This window comes from Mauremys reevesii, linkage group 2 (assembly GCF_016161935.1).
Source record: "Mauremys reevesii isolate NIE-2019 linkage group 2, ASM1616193v1, whole genome shotgun sequence".
In the NCBI taxonomy this organism is placed as follows: domain Eukaryota; kingdom Metazoa; phylum Chordata; order Testudines; family Geoemydidae; genus Mauremys; species Mauremys reevesii.
This window is the reverse complement of record NC_052624.1, coordinates 82,435,368-82,463,084: the sequence shown is the minus strand read 5'-3', so window position 1 is coordinate 82,463,084 and position 27,717 is coordinate 82,435,368. Positions and strand designations below refer to the sequence as shown.

The following is a 27,717-nucleotide window of genomic DNA, read 5'->3' as shown; positions in this document are numbered from 1 at the left end:
ACTTCTCTGTGTTTGGAACTCAGGCCTTGTTTACACTACCGGGGAAAGTCGACCCAAGTTACGCTACTCCAGCTATGGGAATAACATAGCTGGGGGTCAATGTAGCTTAGGTCAACTTACTGCAGTGTCTTCACTACACTGTGTTGACAGGAGATGGTCTCCGGTCCACTTACCTTACTCTTCTCAGGGAGCTGGAGTGCTGGAGTCTACCGGAGAGCGCTATGCCATCAATTTAGCGGGTCTTCACTATACCTCCTAAATCGACACCCATTGCATCGATTGCAACAGCATTGATCTCCACGATAGTGAAGACAAGCCCTCAGTTTCCAATTGCTCAGATCTTCAGAACTAAAGTGGAATCCTGGTGGTGGAAACTGATTTGGGAAACCTCTAATTTGGACAGTTACATCCAAAAGACCCAAGTCCATAAAATAGTGAAACTTCTCAAATCAGACCTGCACAAGAACAGCAAGTTCTGCAAGGCAATTTCATACCAAACAGGTCAGTCAGACATCCGGTTTTCCAGCCCCAGCCCCTTATTTTGCTATTTTTACCTCTCTTCTAGAATCATTCCCACATCTCTCCTCCCTTCCTCTCCGTACAAGACTGTACTGACTTTTTCACACTAAAGATCAGCTCCCTTCCCTGTCTCTTCCAGAAATTTCTCCTCTTTCTCACCCATTACTGACACAGATTTCTGCTCTGCTCTCTACCTGTCTCTTAATCCCATCTCCCTTAATCCACTTGCTTTCTCACTCTCGCTCCTCTGCATCTTTTATTTTCTTCTGGACTCTTCCCCATCACTAGCATACCCTAGTCTCCCCTCCCCGACAAAAACAATTGTGCTCCCTTGATGCCACTTGTCTTTTCAGCTACTGCTCCCATCTGCCTTCACCGCTAATCTTCCTGGATGCACCCTTTACAACCATTGTCTCGTATTCTTCTCCTCTAGCTCCATTCTGGACCCTCTCCATTATACTGAAACTGCTCTCCCAGGTTTTTCCCTGGCTAAATCCTTGTACTCCACCCTCATCTTTCTCAACCTATGTCTTGTTTGACACTGACAATCATACATTTATCTCTGAAATCTTGTCCGCCCTTGGTTCCTGATTCCATCGATCCAGGTTTATTCTCCTGCCTTTGTGATCACTCCTTCAGTGAATCCTCTTCCTCCCGTGTCCAACAATCCATGGGGGTCTTAAGGTCTTTACCCTTCCCTATTCTCCAATCACATCTTCCCTCTGGACCATCTCAACTGCTCCTGGATGATGACACTCAAATTACTTGTCTACTCATGACATCTCTCTCTGATATCTCATCCTGAATACCCTTCACAATTCTCCCTATTCTAGGTTACTTTGATACCACCACAATGTTCCCTGTCACTCAGACTGGCCAACCTGGGATTCATCACCACCTGACTCTCTCTTGCCCCAACATCTAGGTTGTGTCAGTTCTTCTGATATAACATTTGAGATCTATTCTCTTCCTTACACCCAAACAGTCAAAACTCTTGTCCAAGGCCTCATCACCTGGGTCTTGACTATCCTAGACTCCTCCTCTCCACCCTTCCTACAGCCCAGTCATCCACCTCAGGTCCAGAGAAAATGCAGTTGCTAAGATCCTCTCCCTTGCCCACCACTCTGGCCACATCATGTCCATATGAATCCCTTCTACTTTCTAAACCATTTCACTTCATTAAGTGCAGGCTTCTTGTCCTGACCTTTACAACTCTACCCCTCCTTCCTATTTATCCACTCTTTCAGCATTTTCCACAACCTGCTGCTGCTTCTGCTCCCCCAATGCCTCCAGCCTTATCATTAGTTGGTCATGTATGAGCTGTATCAGCTGGGAAGAAGAACTTACTCAGACATATGTGAATAACTGGGAATAATTTAAGAACACCTTACTATAATGCCTCCAAAGCCACAATCCCACAATTGAGGAAGGAGGTTGTGCTGGTTAAAAACCTGGTTTAGAGGGGAAGTGAAGGCAGCTGTAAAAACAAACAAACAAAAAAACCCAATTATGTATATATAAAACAAATGGAAGAAAGGGGAAGTTGATAGTAATGAATATAAAAAACTGAAAGCTGATGTTGTGCCAATTTTTAAAAAGGATAACCAGGATGTCCCAGGTAATTACAGGCCTGTCAGACTGTCATTGAACCCAGGCAAGATAATGGAAAGGCTGATAAGGGACTTGGTTAATAACAAACTAAAGGAGGATAATGTAATTAATCCAGTCAGTATGGGTTTATGGAAGACAGACAGAATCTTTTTTTTTATGTGGTTTAAAGGGAGATTACAACCACAGTTCACCCAGACAGTGTTCCAACAGCTTGGCTCCATGAAGGCTCCAATATTGAAGTCTCAAATACAGCAAACTAATGATGTGTTATATTGTTCATTCTTAAACAGACAAAAGGTTTGGGGAACAATTAGGGCATGGGAGGGGGCACAAAAGTGTGAGATGGCAGCCATTTTGTAGAGTGCCCTCTAAGGCAGGGTATGCACTGGAAGAGTTTTCCTCTACTACATTGAGAGTAGTTTTTTTTTTAAATGAGATTATAAATTTGATTGATAAAAGTAACAGTGTTGATGTAATATACTTATATTCTGTAAGGCATTTGACTTGGTGCCACATGACATTCTGAATAAAATATTAGAATGATATAATATTAACATGGCACACACTAAACGGATTAAAAACTGGCTAACTAATAGGTCTCAATATGTAACTATGATCAGAGAATTGCCATTGAGGGGGTTTGTTTCCATGAGGATCCCGGAGGTATTGGTTCTTGGCTCTATACTATTTAATATTTTTATCAATGGCCTGGGAAAAAAAATCACTGATAAAATTTGCAAATGACACAAAAACTGGGGGAGTGGTAAATAATGAAGAGGACAGGTCACTGATTCAGAGCAATCTGGATTGCTTGGTAAACTGGGCCCAAGCAAACAATATATATTTTAATATGCCTAATGTAAATATATACATCCAGGACCCAAGAATGTGGGCCATACTTACAGGATGCCGGACTCTATCCTGGGGTGCAGTGACTCTGAAAAAGGCTTGGAGACTGGTGAATAATCAGCTGAACATGAGCTCCCAGTGTGATCCTGTGACCAAAAGAATTAATGTAATCCCAGGAAGCACAAATAGGGAAATCTTGAGTCTGAGTAGAGAGGTTATTTTACCTCTGTATTTGAAACTGGTGAAACTGCTGCTGGAATAGTTTGTCCAGTTCTGGGACCCACAATTCAGGAAGGATGTTGATAGATTGGAGAGAGTTCAGATAAGAGCCGTGATTATGATTAAAGGATTTAAAAACATGTCTTCTAGTGATAGACTCAAAGAGCTGAATCTATTTTGTTTAACAAAGAAAGAGTTAAAGGGTAACGTTATCAGTCTTTAAGTACCAACAAGGGGAATATTTAATAATGGGCTCTTCAATATAGCAGAGAGAGATATAACATGATCCAATGGCTGCAAGTTGAAGCTAGACAAATTCAGTCTGGAAATAAAGGCATACATTTTAAAAGCAAGGGTAATTAAGCACTGGAACAATTTACCAAGGGTTGTGGTGGATTCTCCATCACAGACCATTTTAAAATCAGGATTTCCTAAAAGATCTGCTCTAGGAATTAGTTTGGGAAAGTTCTATGGCCTGTGTTGTACAGGAGGTCAGACTACATGATAACGGTGGTCCCCTTCTGGCCTTGCAACTTATTAATCTTCTCACAGAACTCCATAACTCCTTATACACTGAACCTTAGGCATGGATTGCTCTCTGTGAAGTGACCTAAACCTGCTAACCTCCAAATTTCTGTAAAAAACCTATTCCCACTTCAATACCTATAAGAAATTAATCAAAAACAATGGTCTGAGTGGTAGATGGGGTTAGCGGGCATTTATTTCACCCACGTATATCTTTGAAAAGATTTAAAATTACAAATTTATATACATTTGACTGTATTCCTCCCCCAACTATGTCAATTCTCTTCTTAGATTGTCAGCTCTTTGGGGCAGTGACTGCAGCCACAAGTGATGTTCTGTGCCTGAGTATTTGAGGATCAAACCTGGGGCCTGGGTTTTCAGCATATGAGTGTTCAATTTTTGAAAGTCAGGTCCCTTTACAGGGTCTCAACCTGGGCCCAACATCATTGCCTCCAAAATCACTAGACATTTTTTAAAATCTTGGCTTGAGTCACGATATGGATTTGTTCAGCATTTATCACAGTGGCCCTGCTACATGCCATGATCCTGACTCAGGCCTCTGGATGCAATTGTTACATTAATAATATATACTGCAGTAATAATAGTAGGCTCTAACTGGGACTCCCAAACAGGTAACAATCTTTATCTGCAGCTAAATGACATGGAAAAGGTTTTGAAATTGTCTCCTATGTTTGAAAATAAGCTTGATTCAGTCTGCCAGACCATTGAATAGCATAAGGTGAGGGGCTCACAAATCAGCAAAAAGAGGGACCGGCTTTTAGAAGTTAATTTTCTATCCATAAAAGCTGGAACAGTCACTATGAGCCATGTTCATTACATAAAATTCCACAGTAGTCAGTCCACAGGAAAGTACCAAAATATTCTCAACCCTTCCCCACTTCCTGAACAATGAACATATGTTGTCCCACAAATAACAGTATACAAATAATGTGCTCATGATTATCACTGTACTGTGTCTACATCTAGCTGAGGGTTTTTAGGGTGTTTGTAACTAATTGCTCCCAGTACATAAAACAAGACATATCCAACATATAAAACTGGTGCCAAGTTTTAGTTCTTATTAAGTATACCAGAAACTGGTATGAGGGCAATTCATCACAACATCTAAAAATTGCTGTATAAACCACATCAGTCACTACACCAAAATTACCTACACAGTCAAAGAGAAGCATTCTGCTGGTCATTCTCAATCAGATGGGCAATGAAGCTCTATCAGACACCTCTCTCTATCACTCACTGTCCTTAACATGATGAAGGAAATTAGGAACACACAGCAAACACTCTATGAACGGTTCCCACAGACATAGGCTGTTATCTGTCAGATTCCCTTTTCTGCCAGCTTACTAGCAAGAAATAATTGGATGTTTCTCCTTGGTATAGAATTTTGTGCTTGTGTCCTCATCTGCCTCCTGTCTAACAAACTACACAGGTACTTATATGTTCTTTTAAAGCTTCCTTTTTTACCCATGATTTCTTACACAAACAACCTTTTGTCCACAAGTTTAAGGATTAGCGTAGCATTTTCTTGCAACCTCAGATAGCAAAGGGGGAGGGCTGTTCATTCAAATAGTGGGTAAAGAGAGGTGGTACTGCATCATAAGGGGGGAAGGATAGTTCAGTGGTTTGAGCATTGGCCTGCTAAACCCAGGGTTATGAGTTCAATCCTTGAGGGGGGCATTTAGGGAAACTGGGGTAAAAAAAAAATCTGTCTGGGGATTGGTCCTGCTTTGAGCAGGGGGTTGGACTAGATGACCTCCTGAAGTCCCTTCCAACCCTGATATTCTATGATAAGAGACATATACTTGATTCAAAAAAAAAAAATCACATGAAACACAACAAATTGAAGTCCCATGCAACAGGAGCATTACCATGTTTGCCCTCAAAATATTTCAAGAGAAACTTTTTTTTTTTAAACTCCTTTTAAACAAACCAGCGAGTTTGACAAGATGGTCTTGCTTTATCCCTCACCCTTGTAGCCATCACGATTAATATTCTTCTGTCCACAAAATACTCTCTTCATACTCAATCTATTCTTCTCCTTAATCTCTATTGTTCTCCCCTGCAGTCTCTGGACAGCAGCATGACAGGACAGTGTTCTTTGGAGTGCCAGCATTCATCTATAAAGCTGCTGCTTCCGAGGGAATGTTGTAGCATGTAAGATGACACCAATTATATGTTTTGTTCAGTGTATCAAGTACAGTACATGAGGCAGTGTTCAAATGCTTAACTGGCTGGAGGGATCACTTGAGTGACAAAGACACTCCCTGTCTACTCCTGTCTCCAGTCCTGGGGCAAAATATGCTGTCTCCATAGCAGCCAGGAAACCAAGACTGAAAATCCAATGACAGCACTAACACAATCATCAGCACTCCCTCTCCAAACTACCAGCATGCCTTCTTGATTGTCTTGCATTGCAATTCATGTTCCGTCACAAATAACTTTTTAAAATCTTAAAATATGAACACACTACATTTTAATTTACATACTTAGGATTTCATAATTAAGTCTGAAGTTTGCATTTGTTCTAAAATTGACCCACTGTAAGTAACCATAAAACAAACACACAACTCCGTCCCCTCACCCTCCACACACACACCTGCCATAGGGAAGGGGGAGGAAAGCACAAACATTTAACCTACAAGTAGTTGAAAAATTATTTGAAAAGAAGAATTTCCAAAGTCAATTTTTCTTACTAAAAGCTAATTACTACTTGAGCTAGACAAACTACATTTGTTGAATATATTTACTTTTTTTTTAAACCCACAAAATTAAGACTCATCTTATTCAGATTTAATTTATAGTACAGTTTCTCCACAACCTTTACTCACAGGAACCAACCAATGAACCACAATCTGTTTCTAGATGTGATTTAAAACCTTGAAAAAATCTCTAAACTCACTTTAAATGAACTATTTCATGCCCTATTTTATTAGCATAAAAAGTTTTAGACTGAACATAAAAAGTACCTTCTTCCAAGATATCAAGGTTTTCATTGTGAAACCTCTGTGTGTTCCCGTGTTCATTTTCACAGTCACATTCAAAGCTTTCCTCTTCATGTATGGATTCGTTTACTGACATTGCTAAAATCATCCCAAGGCAGAAACTGTCCTATACCTTAGTATCCGGGGAGATGGCAAGCCATCTCCTTTGAGGCTACATTTGTGAAATGACCCACGTAAAGTCCCCATGGAAGAGGTACCATCTTCATCAGTTAACATACTTCAACTAAAACTACTAGCTAATTATTTGTGTATGTCGTCATTAGCACAACACCTTTGAAAAAATACACAGAAGAGCGGGGGTGGGGGGAACCATCTAATAATTATTAAAAATATTATATTGTTCATCATACCAGATCCAAAAGTTGTTATATTTATTTAATAGCTCTATTTGAACATTTCATATAAACAAGTTAGTGTGCTGAAATCTCTCTTTAAGAAGCAGTTCATCTGACAAATTTCTATCCCCCTATTCAAAGTGAATGGTAGCTTCCTAAAAATATCATAGCAACAAGGAAGTACAAACTGATACTTACACTGCTACACCTGTTTGAGGGTGGGGACTTTACTAAGTTAAGTCACCTTTGTAAATTATTGCCTAATGCTACTAGTAACAGGTTTCACAGGGCTGTTGAATATATAGATCTTGGAAACGTGCTGCTACTGTATATTATATCCGACGTTTGTTTTGCCATAAATCTGACTGCAATATTAGTCTTAGGGTAAAAACAAGGTAAAGAATTCAGCTTTTCATTGATCTCAGAGCAATAAAAAACTTTCAAAAAGCAAAAAACAAAAACAAAAACCCCAAGCCCCCACTGCCATTCTACCCTTTAACCAAGCTTTTAACTTGCATGCCATATTAATCCTACAGTGCCATATTTTCCACTGTCACTTTTACTCACTGTGTATTCTACAACCTGTCTGGGAAACTGAAATATTGCAATATCAGAAATGCATGTGTTGCATCACAGCATATTTTCAAGAACAGGGTCAGCGCAAGGAATGAACTAAAGTCATACATCGGCAAAGAGTTCTGTGGCACCTTATAGACTAACAAACGTATTTGGGCATGCACTTTTGTGGGTGAATACCCACTTGGTCGTGGGTATTCACCCATAAAAGCGCATGCCCCAATACGTTTGTTAGTCTATTGGAGCACGAAAGCTCATGCTCCAATACGTTTGTGGGTATTCACCCACGAAAGCTCATGCTCCAATACATCTGTTAGTCTATAAGGTGCCACAGGACTCTTTTCTGCTTTTACAGATCCAGACTAACACAGCTACCCCTCTGATATTTAAAGAGGTACAAGTTCTCAATTCCAACAACAAACAAAAGTCTGCAGGAGTGAACAGGTCTGAGTCATTTGTGTTTGCAAAACTTTTTATTAAGCACAGAGTCTGTATACAGGTAAACTTTCTTCTCTAGTCTTTCACAAATAGTATTTAACTGATTCGTGAACATGGGTACCAACCTCTGGGCAGACTGTTCCAAACCAGGGCTCAAACCCTAAAGTGGTTGTCTGTTCTATAATTAGATTTCACCAACCAAGTATCAAATGTGAACTCCTCAAGGACTATAACAGCCTTAACAAGGAGTCACAGACAGTCCTCTTGGGCACTGTGGTCTCTCTTGCCACCCAGGCAAGCTCGCCTTTGTGATAAATGGTCCCTTACACCAAAAATCACAATATTCAGGTCACTCCCAGTCCCAAAGGGCCAGTCACTTATCCCAGGTCTATTGTACCTCAGATCTCACACCAAAGCCAATGCTTGTAGTCAATTGTGTAATAAACTAAGTAACGATTTATTAACTAGGAAAAAGAAACAATAGTTATTTACAAGGTTAAAGCAGGTAAACATATACATGCAAAGGAGTTACAGGCTTAGGTTTCAAACGATAACAGAAGCTGCTGTAATATGCAGGCTCTATCTGTCCTTTAGGTCTAATCCAAGCAAAGCAGCTTGGGGATCCCTTGCTTAAGCTTAGAAATATTGACCTCTCCAAATTCCAAGCCGCACAGTGATATAGTTCCTTCTGGTCAGAGATTTTCATTCCCTTCCCCCAGAGTTCAGATTGTGATGGGACGACCGTTTGTGCATGTCCCCTCCTCCTTGGGGTGGAGCGGGAGCAATCAACAAATTCTTTTGTTCACTGATGTTCCACAATGATTCGTCTGGTGTCTAAAAGTAAGGTTAAGATTTTGTCACGGTTATTTTTAGTAAAAGTCATAGACAGGTCATGGGCAATAATCAAAATTTCACATAAGCATGTGACCTGTCCCTGACTTTAACTAAAAAGAACGGTGACAAAATGGGGCTGATCCCCAGCTCTGTTGTGGGAGGGGAAGAAGGGGTCCAGCACCTGCTATGGCTGGGAGCTCCAGGGTCCACCTGGCATGAGTCTCAGCTAGGAGCTGTGGGGTCCCCCATATGCCTGCAGCGGCTCAGAGCTGTGGGGTCCTGTCTCGAAGCTCCAGGGTCCCCCCAGCCACCTGCAGCAGCTCAGAGCTGCGGGGTCCCTCCCACGCCGTGCACAGTGCCTCAGAGCTCAGGGTCCCTCCCATGCCATGCGCAGCGCCTCAGAGCTGTGGGGTCCCCCAACAGCTCAGAGCTCCAGGGCCCCTGCCGGCTGATAGCTCCAGCCCAGTTTCCCTGGGGCTGAAATGGAAAATGTCATGGAGGTCACAGGACTCATGGATTCCGTGATCTCCATAACGTAATCTTAGCCTTATCTATAGGCCTTCTTTTGTTGGACAGATGACGGCACCTCTTGTGGAAAATCAGGATTTCACACTTGGTAATGCCTCTCTCTTGACTGTGGATGTTTCCAGTTACAAAGCAAACATTTAAATATTAACTTATAACATGGGGTACAGATATGGTAAGTGAGATTAATGCGTGGAGCCACTCACATGCACTTCAAAGTCCAAACACTAAACACATTCTTATAAATTTAAGATCTGTTTTAACAATGCTAACACACAGGTGGCCAGATTAGTTTCCAGCTATGCATTTGTCAGTGTTCAGTAAGGCCTGAGGTCTTGGCATGAGCTGGCAACTGGTCTGCCAGCATCACAAAGCATGGAGTCTGTATAAAGGGTAACTCTTTTCTAATCTTTCACAAATGCTATTTAGTGCTTTCTTAACTGTCTCCCTTATCACTTAATAGCAGGAAGATATCCCATGCTGACTGCAGAAAATATCACTCACATTCCCCACCCCAGTCAGGGAGGTGGCTCCTTAGCCTAATCAATGGAGGTAATAACAGTATATGCATCAGCATCTTCGTTCTCCACCAGGGTATAACAGACAGTACAGCAATTGAGGGAATAAGAAGGGCACAAATTAATGATCATCTGTCCAGATCCTTTTATTGAAAGCAGAAAGAAGACTGAGTGGGGCCAGAAAATTTTACAAGAGATGTACTTGAAGGGAGTAACACCAAAGAGGGTGAGGTATTGCTTAGGGTGGTAAAAGGATATATTTAATATAAATGAGATGAAAAAGAGCTAAGGAAAATTGAGGTATCAGTATTAGAAAAAAATTTACATACGAACATAGGAACTGCCATACTGGGTCAGACCAAAGGTCCTTCTAGCCCAGTGTCCTGTCTTTGGACAGTGGCCAATTCCAGGTGCTTCAGAGGAAATGAACAGAACAGGGAAATTTCAAGAGATCCATACCCTATCATCCATTCCCAGCTTTTGGCAGTTGGAGGCCTAGGGACTTCAGGAGCATGAGGTTCTGTCCATGACCAACTTGGCTAATTGCCATTGATGAACCTATCTAATTCTTTTTTGGAAATCACTTATACTTTTGGCCTTCTCATCATCCCATGGCAATGAGTTCCACTGGTTGTCCGTGTGTTATGTGAAGAAGTACTTCCTTTTGTTGTTTGTTTTAAACCTGCTGCCTATTAATTTCAGCAGGTGACCCCTAGTTCTTGTATTATGTGACAGGATAAATAACACTTCCTATGATAGGAAGTCCATCCCACACAGGACTGACAGATGGACAAGTAGGCCAATTATCTCCATAGGCTGACCTGGAGGCGGAGCTAATTGAAAGCAGGCTCAGCTGGGCAGGAACAGACCAGGCCTATAAAACCAGGTAGCTGGCAACAGAAGGGGGCTGCTGGGAAAGGGGCAGTCACTCCCTGGGAAGAGGGAGGAAGTTTTGGAGCTGGTACTCCTAGAGTAGGGTGGAAACAAGGAATAATAGGAAGCAGTCCAGGAAAGGAGCAGTGAGGGCTGGTAGGAAAAGCCAAGAACTCCTGAGCTGAGGGTCCCTGGACTGGAACCTGAAGTAGAGCGCGGGCCACGGATCCCCTACCAGCCACTGAGGGAGTGGCACTGAGACAGTGGAAAGGAAGACTGACTAGAACTGCTAGGGAGAAGGGTCTTTGCTACCCCAGGGGTGGGTGGGGGGAGAACACTGACTGACCCGGCCGAAGGGCATAGTCACAAAGAGGACGCTATGGTTCCTGGGGCTTAGAGAGGGGCTGCAAGTGAGAGGGAGAGGCAGAGCGAAGGTGTGCAAACCAGACAGGGGCATTGACCTCAAGTGTTAATCCCCAGAGTGACCAGGAGGTGCCAGCACAGCAGTGAGTGGAGCACCCTGTGACACTTCCCTATTCCCTTTCTCTCTACCACTCATGATTTTATAGACCTCTATCATAGCTCCTCTTAGTCATCTCTTTTCTAAACTGAATAGTCCTAGTCTTTTTAAATCTTTCCTCATATAGAAGCTGTTGCATACGCCTAATCATTTTTGTTGCCCTTCTCTGTACCTTTTCCAATTCTAATATATCTTTTTTTTTTAGATGGAGCAACCAGAAGTGCACACACTATTCCAGGTGTGGGTGTACCATGGATTTATATAGTGGCATGATATTTACTGTCCTATTGTCTATCCCTTTCCTAACATTGTTAGCTTTTCTGACTGCCGCTGCACATAGAGCAGATGTTTTCAGAGAACTATTCACGATGACTCCAACGTCTTGAGTGATAACAGCTAATTTAGACCACAACATTTTGTATATATAGTTGGGATTATTTTTTTGCAATGCACATTACTTTTCATTTATCCACGCTGAATTTCATCTGCCATTTTGTTGCCCAGTCACCCAGTTATATGAGATACCTTTGTAAATCTTCAGTCAGCTTTGGACGTAACTATCTTGATTAATTTTGTATTATCTGCAAATGTTGCCACCTCAGCTCCTTTTCCAGACCATTTATGAACCTGTTGAACAGCACAGGTCCCAGTACAGACCCTTAGGGGACCTCACTATTTACCTCTCTCCATTCTGAAAAATGATCATTTATTCCTGCCCTGTGTTTTCTATTTTTTTAACCAGTTACTAATCTACAAGATGACCTTCATTCTTATCTCATGACTGCCTAGTTTGCTTAAGTGCCTTTGGTGAGGGACTTTGTCAAAGACTTTTTGAAAGTCCAAGCACATTACATCAACTGGATCAACCCTGTCCACATGCTTGTTGACATCCTCAAAGAGTCCTAAGAGATTGAGGAGGCACGATTTCCCTTTAAAAAAAGCCATGTTGACCCTTCCAACATATTGTGTTTATCTATGTGTCCAATAATTCTGTCCTTTACTATAGTTTCAACCAATTTCCCTGGTATTGAAGTTAGACATAGTCTGTAATTGCCAGGATCACCCCCGGAGACTTCTTTAAAAATCAGCATTACATTAGCTACCCTCTAGTTCAGAGGCTAGTTTAAGCAATAGGTTACATGCCCCAGTTGTTAGTTCTGGAATTTCATATTTAAGTTCCATCAGAACTCTTGGGTGAATAGCAGCTGATCCTGGAGACTTTGTACTCTAATTTATCGCAAAACTGCCTCTATTGACACCTCAGTTGGACTCAGACTTGCCACCCAAAGAAAACTAATAACTCCTAATCATGCTTCTCTGTGTAATCTCCTGGAAATTGAAGAACATTGTTTTTTCATTACTTTTTAAAATGTATTTTTCTGTACACTGGTATGTTTAGTTCCTAAATATAACCTAGACGCCCAGATACTGCTTATATTATTCTATAACCATTGCTCAATCCTACATTGCTTGAGCAATAGTGTCTCATAGATTTCCATAGGAATTTTGATGGACACTGAATTGAAAACTGGGCTCATCAATGGTACTTGTCTATGTACAATTGATAAACAGTAGCCAAATAGTTATTTGTGCTTTTGTTTCACCAGCATTTTGATATTAGAAAGAAGGGAAAAATTTAGCAAGATCTTTGTTAAAAAGCTATGATTATTTTAAAAAGTTGCTTGCTGCTTCTCCACTAACTATGCCTACCAACCTATTCATTTTATAAAAAAAACAAACAAACCATACTTTATTAACAGAAGTAGTAACAACAGCCTTAATAACAATGCACTAGGAAAATAACCCTGAGGCAAAAAAAAAATGACTAAGGCTTTATATTATGCACTTACAGAGCCTTTCAATGTGAGCAGCTGAATATTAACACTATTAAAAAAGTTTTTAAAAAGAAAGAAAAAACATCTTTTCAGAAAACATAGTGCTATTCCCATGCAGGCACATGTATACAACTGGATTTAAAATACATAGCCATTTGCTTTGCATGGAGCAGCAATTTTTCTTTTAAAAAATGTTAATGATTAACAGTTAGTTTATTACCACTTGCAGCCTGATCCTGTTAGGGACTGAACACCTTCAGCTTCCATTAACTTCATTTACAGTTGAGAAAACTTGGCAGCACCAACAGTGCACACCCCAAACCCATTTGACTGTTAAGTAATAATTATCAGCTACTTTTATTTGATTAATGGTGTAATTCTTTCAAAGGTACTACCTTACATATTGCATAATTAGAGAAGGAAGGATTCAATTTTATTATGGATTTTGACAGATAATATTAAGGTACATTTCCAATTTTTGTCCCCAGATCTTTGCACCATTGGGAAATTTAAAAATTCATTAATTCAAGTGTATGTGACTGCAGAACATTCATAAATGTTTTTATTCCTGAATCTGTTGATAATTATTTTATAATGATAGCATAATATTTTGCCAAGCAGAACGGAGGGGCATACAATGCACTGGTTATCTACAAATGCAATGTCCTGTATTACAGGTTTTTAATCTCTTTTTTCAAAGTTTACTTAAAAGTTTACATGATTAAAGATGGAAAAATATTGCAAGTTTTTGGGTGGAAGGACGACTCTCCTATTGCCATTTACCAAGTCCTGATTCTGCAAAACTTGCTGTTCTACAGAGCAGTACAGGGATAGCAAGTATTCAAAAATTACAAGTCAGATTCCCAGAAAATCATGATTGGCCCCAAAATGATGAGATGATTTTTAAATAAGAAGTTTTGGGTTTATTTTATTTGCTTTCTGGTTTCTGAACCTTTAGGGTATACTTTCCTCATGTTTTCAAGCTTATCTCAACAAACATGGAGACTAGATTTTTTTTTCCCCTAAGTGAAAGCTGGGATTCTTAAATATTTTGCTTCTGTCAGCTGGTGCTTTAAGAAAAACCATCAAATATCATGAGACTCGCAATAAAATTCATGAAAGTTGGTAAGACTGATGTAGTGTTTATTACTATCAGTATCTCCTTTCATTTCAAGGGGACTACTCACAGAGCAAGAGCTGTGCTTGAGTGTGTTTTCAGGATAGAGCCAGAAGTCTAGCATTCCAAGCCTGTGTGTAATATCCTTCTCAGTTAATCTAGTTTGTAGCTGACAAATCATTTACTTTGGCCTTTGTTCACTGAAACAGGTGCATGTTGGAGAGTGTCTACAGCGGGGCCCCATCCTGCAACCCCTCCATATCCATTATTCCCATGGATTTCAGTTACCTTTTCATGCATAGTAGGCTTACAAGCTGGACACTCAGTTCTGATTCTTTAGCAGAGGTTTAGGATATTTGCAGGAGCTCTTTTATGAGAGGGGTTGCACCCACATATTTGAAATACTTGCTGGCATTACCACACCAGAATATATCAAGTTAACAGTGTTAATTTACCAGACAGATTTAAATTTTTATCTCTAGATAGAGAATGTTAAAAAAAAAAAAAAGCCATCAAATCATTAATACTTTTCCAAAAATGGGAATGTCAAAGTGATCTTGTTAAAGTTGTAGGGGAGAAAACCCAACATCAACCCTACCCTAACATTTGTCTCATATTTGAGCTTCTACCACCACACCTGCAACCTTGTTGGAAGCAGGGGGAAAAAAAAAACACCCCACACCTGCTCGACTTAGTGTGTGTGTCATTGTGAAAACAAACTGGTGGACGTGCTTAGGTGCTGGCATGTTTACTATGAGTCACATATTAAGTCTGATAAAACAAGGGATCCTGAGAACAAGGAAGAATTTTAATGACTACTAAAATAGCACAACATTGTGGCCTCTTTTGATAGTATCATTAAAACAGTGCTGTTCTGCTTCAGTCACTATTAACAGGCATGGGGTATTTGCACTGTAAAAATTAGAGACGTGTTTAGAAGATGAGACTGAAAGATGTCGAGAGATGGGACTGAAAGATGTCGAGAGAGCAAAGGCTTGCTGACCTAAGATGCAATGATAGGATCTACAAAAGGTAGGTGGAGTGTCTGAACACACATACTTATCAGGCAAGGCTGAAGGAGAGGGTTTCAAATACAACCAGTGACCACAGTATCAAAGACATTACAAACAACTATAGGTCAGCACACAAGTACACAGAGCAGATTTATTATGATCAGGTTTGCTCAATGCAGCACAATGAACAAGCAGACAGAGAGGGAGAAGCCCCGCTAGAAGGCTCAAGAGAGTCACAATATATCAAGCTTGCTGTTCATAAAGTCACATATTTCTCTTGTAAAGCTATATCTCTGAACAAACTGTGCCACTGAAGGGAAACAAATCAGCAGCTGTCTGAAAAGGTTTGATCAAAAAAGTGTTGGCAACATCCTCACTTTGACTCAGTGTTTACAAAAAAATTGTAATGTATTAATGACCTAGCAACCTCCTCTTTATCAGCAGCATCTAGTTTTGTGTACATACTCCACCACAATGAACTCTAATGATAACCATGCTATTTTAAGAGCAAAGGATTTATCAACACACACATTAGTTTCACAACACCAGCTACAGGTGCAATAATATCCCCTGGGTTTTAAGTCTGCTTGCTTAAAGATGGTATTTCCTGATTTTCACTCACTCACTCACTGGAGGATTTAAATAGACATCTAGAGTCTAGCAATGAAGACATTGGGCAGTTTAGATCTCTATACATTTCACATACCTTTTCAAAAGCCCCACACAGATTTGTCTACCTACTATTGTTATTACTTCCATTATTTTTATGATCATAGCTCCTAGGAGCCCCAATCAGGAAACCCTTCAGCTAGGGGCTGTACAAACACAGAAGATACAGACAATCCCTTCCTCAAAGAATTTATAATCTAAGTGTAAGACAAAAGGCAACAGCTGGATACAAACACATGACAGAATACAAGGGGAAAAAAATGAGAAAATTATGGTCAACATGATAAGCAGTGGTCTCAGCACAGGAGCAACCTAGCCATTGTCAATTTTTTTGTAGGCATCACAGTAAAGGAGAATTTTGATGAGGGATTTGAAGAAGGATAATGAGCTAGCTTTCTGAATGTTACAGGGAGTTCCTCCCAAGTGTGATGGGCAACATGGGAGAAAGCACAAAGGTGATATGTTTGAAAATTTAACAAGTGGGTGATGGAGGTTGGCATGATGGGTTGATCAGAGACAGGAGTTGACATCTTGATAGTAAATGACGGGTAATAGATAAGGTGGGGAAAGGCCAACAAGAACATTGAAAGAGAATTAGCTTCTGTTTGATGTGACAGAGAAGGGGGACCTTGTGGGCAGATGAAAAGATGGGTCACATGGTCAAGGCAACAGGCTCAGAAAAAAAAATCTTTGCAGCAGCATTCTGAATGCATAGGAGTGGGGAAAGACTGCATTTCTCAAGGCCAGAGAGAAAGATGTTGTAAAATTAAGACATGAGATGATATGAGCCTGGATGAGCATTTTATGTGCATGCCTGGATAGAAAAAGCTGCATCTTAGAGATGTTATACAGTAAGAATCATCAAGATTTACACATATGAGGTCCTAGAGAGAGGTCCATGTCAAAGATGTCACTCAAGCCTCTACCCTGGATGTCAACAAGGATGGTAGTGCTGTCCACAGTGACCAACAAAGGAAGAAGCAGGGAGTCTTGACAGGAGTGGGAGAAGGCGAGAGAGAGATTAGGAGCTCTGTTTCAGCCATGCTGGACTTGAGCTGACGGCTAGATACCCAGAAGGAGATATCAGTGACAGGCTGAAATTTTAGTCTGGATAGAGGGAGAGAGGTCTGGAGCAGAGAGGTAGATGCAATTGCCCAGAGATGAAGTGTAGAGAGAAGAGAAGGGGACCAAGGACAGAGCCCAGTGGAACTCCACAGAAAGTTGGAAGGGGAATGAGGAGGACTTTAAAATGGTTAAAAAGTAAATTTTGAGAGGTGTATCCATCTCGATGAACCTTAGTTCTATCTTTCACAATGACAAGGAACAGTATAAAGGTTTGGAAAGTTTTGTAAATCCTTTTTCACATGTATCTACAATTATGTTCTTAGAAAAAAGTTATGAAATAAATTGGTAACTAAGTAAAGTGTGGGTACATGAAGATATCTCTGCCAACCTTCAACTCTGGGTCACCCCCAACATCCTCCTCTTTTGCTCCTGCTCTCTTACTGTGGAATGTCTCTGATGAAAATTCCATAGTCAGGCTAACTTACTCCACTACAAATTCATTCCCTCCTCTTTCAGTTCTTCCATCTTCCTAATTAAACAACTCTACATTCTCAAACTTAGTGAATAACATGCCCACAACCCAGTGTCGTGGTTTTTTTGTTTTTGTTTGTTTGTTTTTAAACACTCACTCCTCAAACCCGCCTCTCTCCTGCCTCTATTCCACTATCTGTGCAGGATCTCACCGATTTCTTCCAACAGAAAATCGAGAAAATACAATGTGACCTTCCCCCTCCCCTTGGCTTGCTATTCCTTCCCCTCCTGCAACACTGTCATCCTTCTCCCCATAACAGAAATTTTCCTCTGCTCTTCTCCTCTAACCCTCCAGTTTCTTCTAGTGACCCCAGTCCATCTCCTGCTCTCCCTCGCACCCACACTCATCCCCTCCCTTACTCTTCTCCTTAAGCTCTTCTCTTTATCTGGCTCTTCCCCCTTACAATACAAGCAAGCTTTAGTCGCTCCCATCTTAAAGTAACCCACCTTTGACACCACTTACTCCAGCTATTACCTCATCTCCCTTCCATTTCTAGACTCATTGAACATGCTATTTACAACAGCTGTCTGGAATTCCACTCTTCCAATTTCATCCTAGATCCTCTCCACTCTGGCTTCCACCCCCTACACTCACCGAAGTTTCAAGTGACCTCTTCCTAGCCAAACCTCAGAACCAGTACTCCATCCTCATGCTCCTTGACCTGTCAGTTATCTTCAAGCCAGTCAACCATACTCCCATTCTTGAAATCTTGTCCTCCTTTGTCTTTCATGACTCTCTCCTCTCCTGGGTCTCCTCCAACCTCTGTAAATGCTCGTATCCTTTGGAGGATTCTCCTCATACCCCCTCCAAGTTTCTGGGTAGGTTCCACAGGGTTCTGTCCTTGGTCCCCTTTTCTTCTCTCTATATACCTCATCTCTGGGTAATCTCATCCGTGTAAACAAATTCAGCTACTATCTCTATGCAGATGAATCACAGATTTCTTTCCTACTCAATTGCCCATTCTCCCCCTTTCACCCACATACCATACCTGCAATTTTAAAAAATAAATCTGTGCAACATATCTGTGTATTTGATTAATGCCAACTTACATGATGATTCCCGTTTCCACATATTATATAAGCATCTAGTCATTATTCAAAATGAAAGCATTTCTAAAAATACAGCTCAATATGTCTTTGTTTACAATATTTTCAGTTAACCGAGGTACTGGGCAGAAACATGGATGATTTGAGCTTGGGATATGATAAAGAGAAAGTAAGAATTTATTGTATAATCCTACTCTCTGTTACCAAAAATATACTCAGCAAAAGAGATTATTTCAAAATCCCAACCATTTACAAATCTTTCAGGACTCTGACAAGGTTGAGGGCTTGTTTGTTTGGGGTTTTTTTTGCAGCAGGTGTTCAAAGGCAATAGTATATTTCACAAGCAGAGATGATCAGTATTATGCCCACTGAGTTTAACTACAGGTGAGGTAAGAGAAGTGTAAGGACTGAATTTGCTGAACTCAATCAACCAAATGATAAGCAATTTCTTTTTTGTACCATCAATGTAGTGTTTTTGGGCATTGTTTGCAGAAAGCAAAATAAGAAGTCTTAGCAATATAGTACAAGGAAAACATTCACAAATCTAGGACTCCACATCTTTGACAGCTGCTCCCTGCCCCCCCCTCATTGAAGCAGGTGTGTAGGGTTACTGCCCTGAGAACTGCAGAGCACCAGTGGACATGGGGCTGGCTGGAGGCAGGGAGTGTGACACGGGCTGGCTGCAACAGGGGCTGGCTGTGGGCAGGTGATGCAGACAGGGGCGGGCTGGCTGCGGACAGGGGCTGGCTGCGGACAGGGGCTGGCTGCGGACAGGGGCTGGCTGCGGACAGCTGCCGGCAGGGGGTGGCTGCCGGTGGCTGCGGACGGAGGGTGGCTGTGGCAGGGGCGGCTGCGGGCAGGGGCTGGCTGTGGGCAGGGGCTGGCTGCCGGTCTCTGCAGGCAAAGGGTGGCTGTGGCAGGGGGTGGCTGCGGGCGGTATGGGCAGGGGCTGTGGACAGGGGCTGGGAGCGGGGGGGGGCGGGTACTCACACGGGGAGAGCGGCTGGGAGCAGCCTGAGCACCAGGACACAGCCGGGGACTCACCAGGCAGCAGCAGGAGCCCCAGGGCCAGAGGTACAAGGAGCAGTAGCAGCAACAGGGCCAGGAGGCAGCTCACATGGCTCCCGCAGCGCAGCGCCCCCCGGCGGCCGGGAGGAGGAATCACAGGCTTCCCAGCCAGAGCCCATCAAAGCTTCCCTTGCGGGTAAGCCAGTTAAAAAGTCAGCTCACCCCTGACTATAGATTAGATTACTTTTATCTCATCCATAAGACGAGACAAAGTGATGTCTTTAAGAAGTGTTGTGCTATATTTTTGTAAAATTTCAGTTTCCTATTGTACAGTGTTTTTAAAGGTACTGTGTCCAAACACATCCAAAGATATTTTTCATCCATCTCCCTCTACATTTTTTAAATGGAAAAAACTGACTTAATTTCAGACCCAAATTCATATATCAATATGGAACCCTGAAGAACATGCTCCCCTCTACCAGTACAGGAGCAGCTAAAGCCTGCAAGACCCATTAAGTCCTAAGAGGTCACCGCTAACCTAAGGAACTGAGATAGGACTGACAGTACCTCCCAGCATACAACCAGATCATGATGGACAATCACTCTACTTGTTGGAAGGAAGCATGCCTTGTGTCAGGGACAGACTACACCCTTCATTACTCAAAAGGCAGGCAAAGTCCCCCCCATGCTTACAGAAACACTGTGTCTTAAGACTAGCAGACCCCTGAGAAGCCTGAGATCATCCGCACAGAGGGCCTGTACCGACTCACTGGTTCTGGTCCCTAAAGCCTCCTCTCTGGCTTTCCCAGCAGCCCAACTCCATTGGAACTGGACACTTTCAACAGCCACTGCACCATGTTTCTGTCTGCACACACTGACCTACTGTTTTTACAAGCAATTTCCAAAATTGCTAAATTAAAGGATTTAAAGAAAAATTGTCCCCCTCCTGTTTAAGTTTTACTTTCAGTTTCCCATTCTGTCTGTGTGGATTTAGACCTGGCAAGAGGAGAAAGAAAAGCATGTTATAAAAACTGAAAAACATGATTTGTACAGCAACAGAAACCAGCCAGGTATTTCAGGGACACGTGTACTGCTTGGAACTACAATTCATTTTGTTTAAATAATTGGATTTGAAATGACTGTGTCCCTTTAAATGTTTTCTTCCACTCACTCCAAAATCTTAACTATAATTGCTTCCCTATAGATTTTTACACGTTTATTGTTAGTTCAACCCATTTTCTGACAGATGTACAAGAAATATCAATAATTCATCTCACTTTTAGATTTTTAATTATCAAAAACGTCTTAAAATTGTTTGAGCAGCAGATTCAAGAAAGTGGAACTATATGATGGCAAGAGTGAACATTTCTATTTTCCTATCCCCATAAAACAAGTTAGCAACTTTGTTGTAAAAACACTGCTAACATTTGGAGCCTTCTAAACACAGCTATATTTTTTTTCATGTAAGGAGAAATGAAAAGTCCACCGTGGTCTGTCAAATACACAATCTTCCAGAACTGGACTAAAGCATCTTCCAGAAAGGCAGAGGATGGAGATCACTCACTATTACAAAGTTTTTTGCCTTGCTTCTAATTTGAATTTGTCTGGTTTTTGGTCAGCTCCTCACTAGAAGTATCTTGTCAGTATACTAATATCAATTAGGAATGTGATTATGCTACTGAATACTGAAAGGATATTAGTAACCGCTCTTTCCTACCTTGGAATTTTACATCCTGCTTTAAAAAAAAATCATTATAAATTTGAATTATCCCAGGCATTTGAAAACAAACAAAGGGGCAGGGAATTGTAATTGTAAGGGTGGGAACTGTCCTAAGCAGAAGGCTTACCTTAAAATGGTGATGGTTTACTTTAAAATGCTGTACCCAGGACATATTTTTAAGTAGTGCCATGGGAACCTGGAGCATATAGATAGGTACCCTTCATTTATTTTAATTTGTAGAAAAGTATAAAGGGCTGCAAAATTTGGCCACCAGTTTATCTTATTTTCCATATTAAAGTTCAAATCCTGGAAGGAGCACAAATGGATGGTGCCTGTGCTCACATGGTACCACACTGAAGTCTGGGCCTTTCCCCCGTGGTGCTCTTTGCAGGACCAGGGCCTAAGCGATGGCTATCCCACTGAGCCTGTGCCCTAAACACCTGGTCGAAAAGGGACCCTAGTGGTTCCAGTTGACACCACCGACCAGGCAGTTAAAAGTCCGGTCGAAGGCACAGCAGGGGTTCTGGGGCTAAGACATTCTCCCTGCCTGCCCTAGTTTAGCACGGGGCTCCCAGGAAATGGCTGCCAGGTCCCTGCAGCCAGGGCTGGCTTTAGGACGTGTGGGGCTCGATTCGAAAGAGCTGCTGCTGAAATGCCGCCAAAGACAGCGGCAGCAATTGAGCTGCAGCCGAAGATAGCGGCAGCAATTCAGTGGCAGCTCAATCGGTTGCCACTGTTTCTGGCAGCATTTCGGCGGAGGGTGTGGGGCCCCTCTTCTGGACGCCATGGGGCCCGATTCACGGGAATCGGGGAAATCGCCCTAAAGCCGGCCCTGCCTGCAGCCCCTAGGCGCATGGGCGGCCAGGGAGGCAAAGATGAGCCTAGGGGCTGCAGAGACCTGGCAGCTGCTTCCAGGGAGCCGCAGTAAGCGTCACCGGGACCCTGCACCCCAACCCCTCTCCCACACCCCAACCACTGCCCCAGTCCAGAGTCCTCTCCTACACCCAAACTCCCTCCTGGAGCCCTCCACCCCGCAACATCGCAACTCCCTGCCACAGCCCCTTCCTGCACCCCAAACCCCTCATCTCTGGCCCCATCCCAGAGTCTATATCCCCAGCTGGAGTCTGCACCACTCCTGTACTCCGAACACCTTGGCCCTAGCCCAGAGCCCTCTCCTGCACCCCAAATCCCTCATCTCCGGCCCCATCCCAGAGCCTGCATCCCCAGTCAGAGTCTTCACCCTAACCCCCTGCCCCAGCCTGGAGCCCTCTCCCACACCCCTCATTTCTGGCCCCACCCAGAACCTGCATCCCCAGTTGAAGCCCTCACCTCTCCTCCCTCACCCCAACCCCCTGCCCCAGCCTGGTGAAAAAGAGTGAGGGTATGGGAAGAGCGAACAAGGGAGGGAGGGGGGATGGAGTGAGCGGGGACAGGGCCTTGGAAAATGGGCAGGGCATAGGTGGGGCCTTGGGGAAGGGGCGGGGCAGGGGTGTTTGGTTTTGTGCGATTAGAAAGTTGGCAACCATACCCTAAATGTCACATAATGCATAAAAATTAAGGGTACCACTTGCTTATTAAGTAGCTCTCATAGCTCTGATACTCATTCATGCCACATTCTTGCACACACTGCCATTTTGACATGGCTGACATGAACCACACAAAAGAATTATAGAATACATTTACCACTTTTGTTCCCCAAAATCAAACAAGGTCGCTCAGTATTTACCGCAGTAATCAACACACACTCTTTTTAATGGTTATATGACTGTGCTAGTTCTTAAGCTTCCTAAACTGGGCCAGCTCATCAGTCTGTTACATCAATCAGATTAATCAGATGCTGCAGCATTTACTAGGGTTATAACTAGAGGACGCCGTTACATAATAGAGTCAAACCAAATGAAAAATGGTCCAACTAAACAATCCCTCTCAAATAGGTATATGGATCTGTCCCACACACTAAATACAGACAGAGAAATATTCATTTAAAAATAGAAGTTCTCCAAGTTCAGAAGCAGGTGAGTCTAGGGCCACTTTATACAACACAACACAGAAAAACAAATTAAGCACATATGTGTGCTATTGTAATGCCAATCACAACACTTCAGGTGAACAAAAAGCTCATATTTTGACTTAAACATGTCCTCTATCAGTCTCTCTGATGCTATCACAAAAAGCACCATGAAGCGTTTTGGTGTCCAACACACATTCTCTCCCCACCGCTGCCTTTTGTCCTTAGTCTCATGCCCTGGTGACCTAGGACTTGCCTTGCTCACAAAAATTCCAATGCAGTACAAGATGGTGACAGAGTGATAGTCTGAATGCTAAATTTTGTTTTAAGAGTTCCACCTGGGTGCTATGGATGGATGAGGGAGTTTGAATTTCCCAGTAAAGTGTCAATGCAATTTTGGGCTTTTCTCCTCTGCCCTCCCCATACACCCTCTATCACGAGACTGATGAGCGCATTCAGCATTGTGATAAAGAAATCACCACCTCGGCAAATGGCAGAAAGCTCACAAGGAGCTCCAGGGAACTTGCTTGCCAGAGTTTGCAATTTGGCAGTTCTAGCAGCTAGTTTGCTGCAGCTCTAAGAAAGAGAGATTTTATACATAAAATGTTCTCTATATCTATATTTATGAAAATAGACACACACACACACACACACAGTACGTTATGTTATAGAAACATATGTACATATTAGAGGGTCTGCCATGCCTCTATAATGCACAAGCATTCTTGTACACACACGTACACACAAAATATAATTCAGTGCAACATTCATTATAGCAAGGTTATTGCAATTTTAGCTTGGTTCTTAATATTTAGACAGTTAGCACTTCTCTGTTATTTGCTTCTGCTGAGGAAGAGATTGTACAGTAATTATGTACATCTGCCACTCCCACTGTAAAAGAGAAAGCCTTACAGCAGTCTCCTGGAGCATGCTTCCAACAGATGCTGAGATGTTACAGGCCAGACATCTCTGCTGCACCAAAGCGCTGCCTTTTTCTTCAGTTTCTTTTCAAAAGGGTATAAGACCCATGCATTGGTCTTACAAACTACAAATACTGCATCAATAGATTACAAACCAGAATTACCATCCGTGCAGTCTTCATAATACCAGTCTAGTTCATAGTAATCCGCTTCAATAAATTTCTGCATAGTCAGTATCCTTCAGCAATATAGAAGATATTTCACTGTGTTGTTGAGGTCAAGTGAAATGCAACCATGCCTCCCTGCCTTTGCAAAAAACTGAAGTGCAAAGACGCTGACAGAATGATGAAAATGAGCTGCACATTTTCAATGAGAGGCTGGAGCCAAAATAAGAGGGGTGGGGGAGAAAGTAAAAGGAGAGGAAAAAGGGTGTAGGAGAGAGATTTCTAAAGCAGATGCCCTAGCAGCTGCTCTAATAAAGAAGCTCTGCACAGGAGCCTTGGATGGGAGTTAACAAAACCATCCTATCAAAAGGCTCGTATACTGACGTTAGGGACACACACCACCACTTGGCTGTTTCTAACTCATTCCTTTCCTCCCTGGTCCTCACATACCTTTCAGTCTAACATGTTGCCATGGAGACTGGCTGGCTCTGAAAGAGATGCAGAGACGGAGGAAATGTATTTGGCTGTTTCTGGCTTCACAAAGCTAATGGGTGTCTCACAAAAAATAAAGAAAAATTCCCACACAGAAAAAAACCCCTCTTTATTATAATACAAATATACCTTTTTTCTGTTTTGCAATATCATAATCTTGCGATCCTTTGTGCCTTAATAATCCAGTGCCTTAATAACGTAAATCAAGTGCATTACCACCTCCCATCGTGTGTTAGAAGCTCTCCCCCACCCAGGTGGAAAATGAAGCTACATTACTATTTTGCGCTGTTATAGTAGTTAAGAACTAATTTTGCAAAAAGAAAATGTCTACATTAAAGATGAAAGAGCAGAACTAGAAAACCAGACAGTAACACATTGCCCCGTTATATAAGCTCATCTACTTTTGCCCTCTGCCTTCTCAGCGAACCAGCGACCTATTTTTCAAACATCTACGCTCTGTGGCAGAAAACAAGGGATTATGGCAAGCTACAGCCATTCTCTATAGCTAAACATGCTTAACTGGTTACACACAACTGCTCAGTATTTTTAATTTCCAAAATATCTGGTGTGGAGAAGGATTCACTTTCAGGTCCTTCAATAGGCTGAGAACAGCGGTAGGCAACCTATGGCAACCTATGGCAACCTATGGCATGCGTGCCAACGGCGGCATGCAAGCTGATTTTCAGAGGCACTTACACTGCCCTGGTCCTGGCCACCGGTCCGGGGGGCTCTGCATTTTAATTTAATTTTAAATGAAGCTTCTTAAACATTTTAAAACCTTATTTACTTTACATACAACAATAGTTTAGTTATATATTATAGACTTATAGAAAGAGACCTTCTAAAAATGTTAAAATGTATTACTGGCACGCGAAACCTTAAATGAGAGTGAATAAATGAAGACTTGGCACACCACTTCTGAAAGGCTGCCAACCCCTGTACTAAAATTATAAAATACTTCTTTGTGGAATAGAATTTTAATAAATTAGTATTTATAACAATATTCAGGAAGTCAATTAAATCTGCAACTGGGGGGTAAAAGTTATTACATGCTCAGACATCCATTCTGTTCTTATATTCCACACACATTCCCCTTTCCCCATCTTTTATGGACTCCAGTGGGTTCTTTACAAAAGATTTCTGAGATTTGGAATGATATATTCTATTTACAATACATCTTTTGTACATGACTGCCTAGCACAATGGGGCCCTGGTCTGTAACTGGACCCCTAGACTCTATTACAATAGAAATTAATATTAATATCATTACCATTATAATAAAACATACATTTTCCTCTATCTAGTTAATAACTCCCATGACCACAGTATTTGAGTCTCACAAATATTAAGGACTTTATTATTACAGCACTTCTGTGAGCAAGGGATGTAACATCCATTTCACAGATGTGGAACTGAGACACAGAGAGACTTAGTGACTTACCCAAGGTTGCACAGGAAAGCAGTGGAAATGTTAGGACCTGAGTCCAGGGCTCCCCAGACCTAGGCAATGGCAACACTAGAGAGCTCTCTAGTGTAGCTGCTCTAAGCCAACAGGAGGGAGCTCTCCCCATTGGCTTAATTACTCCAGCCCCTAGGAAGATTATGGGTTGCCATAGCCTGACATGCCTTCCAGAGTTAAAAGTTCAATAAAACCTCCGATTTTTGATCTTTAAAGAGTTAAGTAAAGTTGTAGCCAGAGGCCTTTAAACCATAAACGTGCTTTAATTCTACTGATCAGTGTGTTGCATGATATGGTCAATATTTACCTGAGAACAGTAAGGTATGCACATAAACTGCAAGTAAGTAAATTTCAAAGGAACATACGATGCCATTAAAAAGCCCTGTATAATCTTTCATATGGAGCAGTAATACAATCATTTATGGAACAGAAGCGTTCACAGTTTGAACTTTGAAACTAACATTTTTTCACTCATAAATGTGTTTTCTAACTCAGTATGTGATTTTGTTATATGCAAGAACCTTGACTACAACTGGATTACTACAGAATCCATTCCATCTCACCTAATCACAGGTTTGACAGTTCCTTACACACACAGTGGGTCAAATTGCACATACAATTAAAAGCACTTTTAAGGCTGCACTGTTAAAATAACATTAGGGAATGCAAAAATGAAGGGTCCTACAGAAACATTAATTCAACTACTTTACATATATGCCATTTGTTTTATTCTTAATTTCCTTGCTATAGGAACTTTTGCATTTCCTGACATTTTAAACATAAAGGGCACCATAACGTAGCATAAGGTTTTATCTTTTCCTCCAGCATTTAATTTCCTTTTAAAAAGTAGCTTTGCTTAATACTAGGATTTAAATGGTCACAATTAAGCTTCAAAGTTAATTCTCAGTGAGATGAGTAAACACTGGGTAGGAAGGGAGTTCAAAAATGCTGCCTTTTTTTTTATTATTTTGCAGACAGTATTCTGCAAGATTGCGTTAGAAGTCAGAAGTCAGAAACATCTTTTTAAATTGGAAAGGATCTAGCTTTCTCACAAAAACAAAATTAACACTCACATACTTCTTTACATAGCCGAAGCACATTACAAAACTAAGCCCCACAACATGCTTATCAAGTAGGGTAGGTCAATATTATCATCTCCACTCCATAACTGAGAAAATGGGGGGCTAGTGGCACAATCGCCCCATCATAGTGAGAAAACACAATGGCAGAGAGAAGAAATTCTATAGAAAGAAATATCCAGCTGGGCAACACCTCCTTGGTTAAGTGAAAATGGTAGTCTCACA

General features: G+C 41.7%; 1 protein-coding gene across 8 annotated transcripts in view; it reads right to left on the bottom strand.

The window, feature by feature from the left end:
- The window catches only part of TRAK1 (trafficking kinesin protein 1), a 136,099-nt gene that overhangs the window by 55,356 nt on the left and 53,026 nt on the right, over positions 1–27,717 (bottom strand). For 3 of the 8 annotated variants that reach the window (XM_039524005.1, XM_039524008.1, XM_039524012.1), the window contains exon 1: positions 6,711–6,729. The exons of 3 other annotated variants lie outside the window; for them this stretch is intronic. Coding sequence is in view for 2 of the 5 variants with exons in the window: in XM_039524007.1 (XP_039379941.1) it covers positions 24,463–24,526 (64 nt within the window). In the remaining 3 variants the exon portion in view is untranslated. Of the gene's footprint in view, positions 1–6,710; positions 6,730–24,462; positions 24,588–27,717 lie in introns of those variants that run through there. 2 more of the 8 variants (XM_039524007.1, XM_039524009.1) reach the window with 2 other exon arrangements.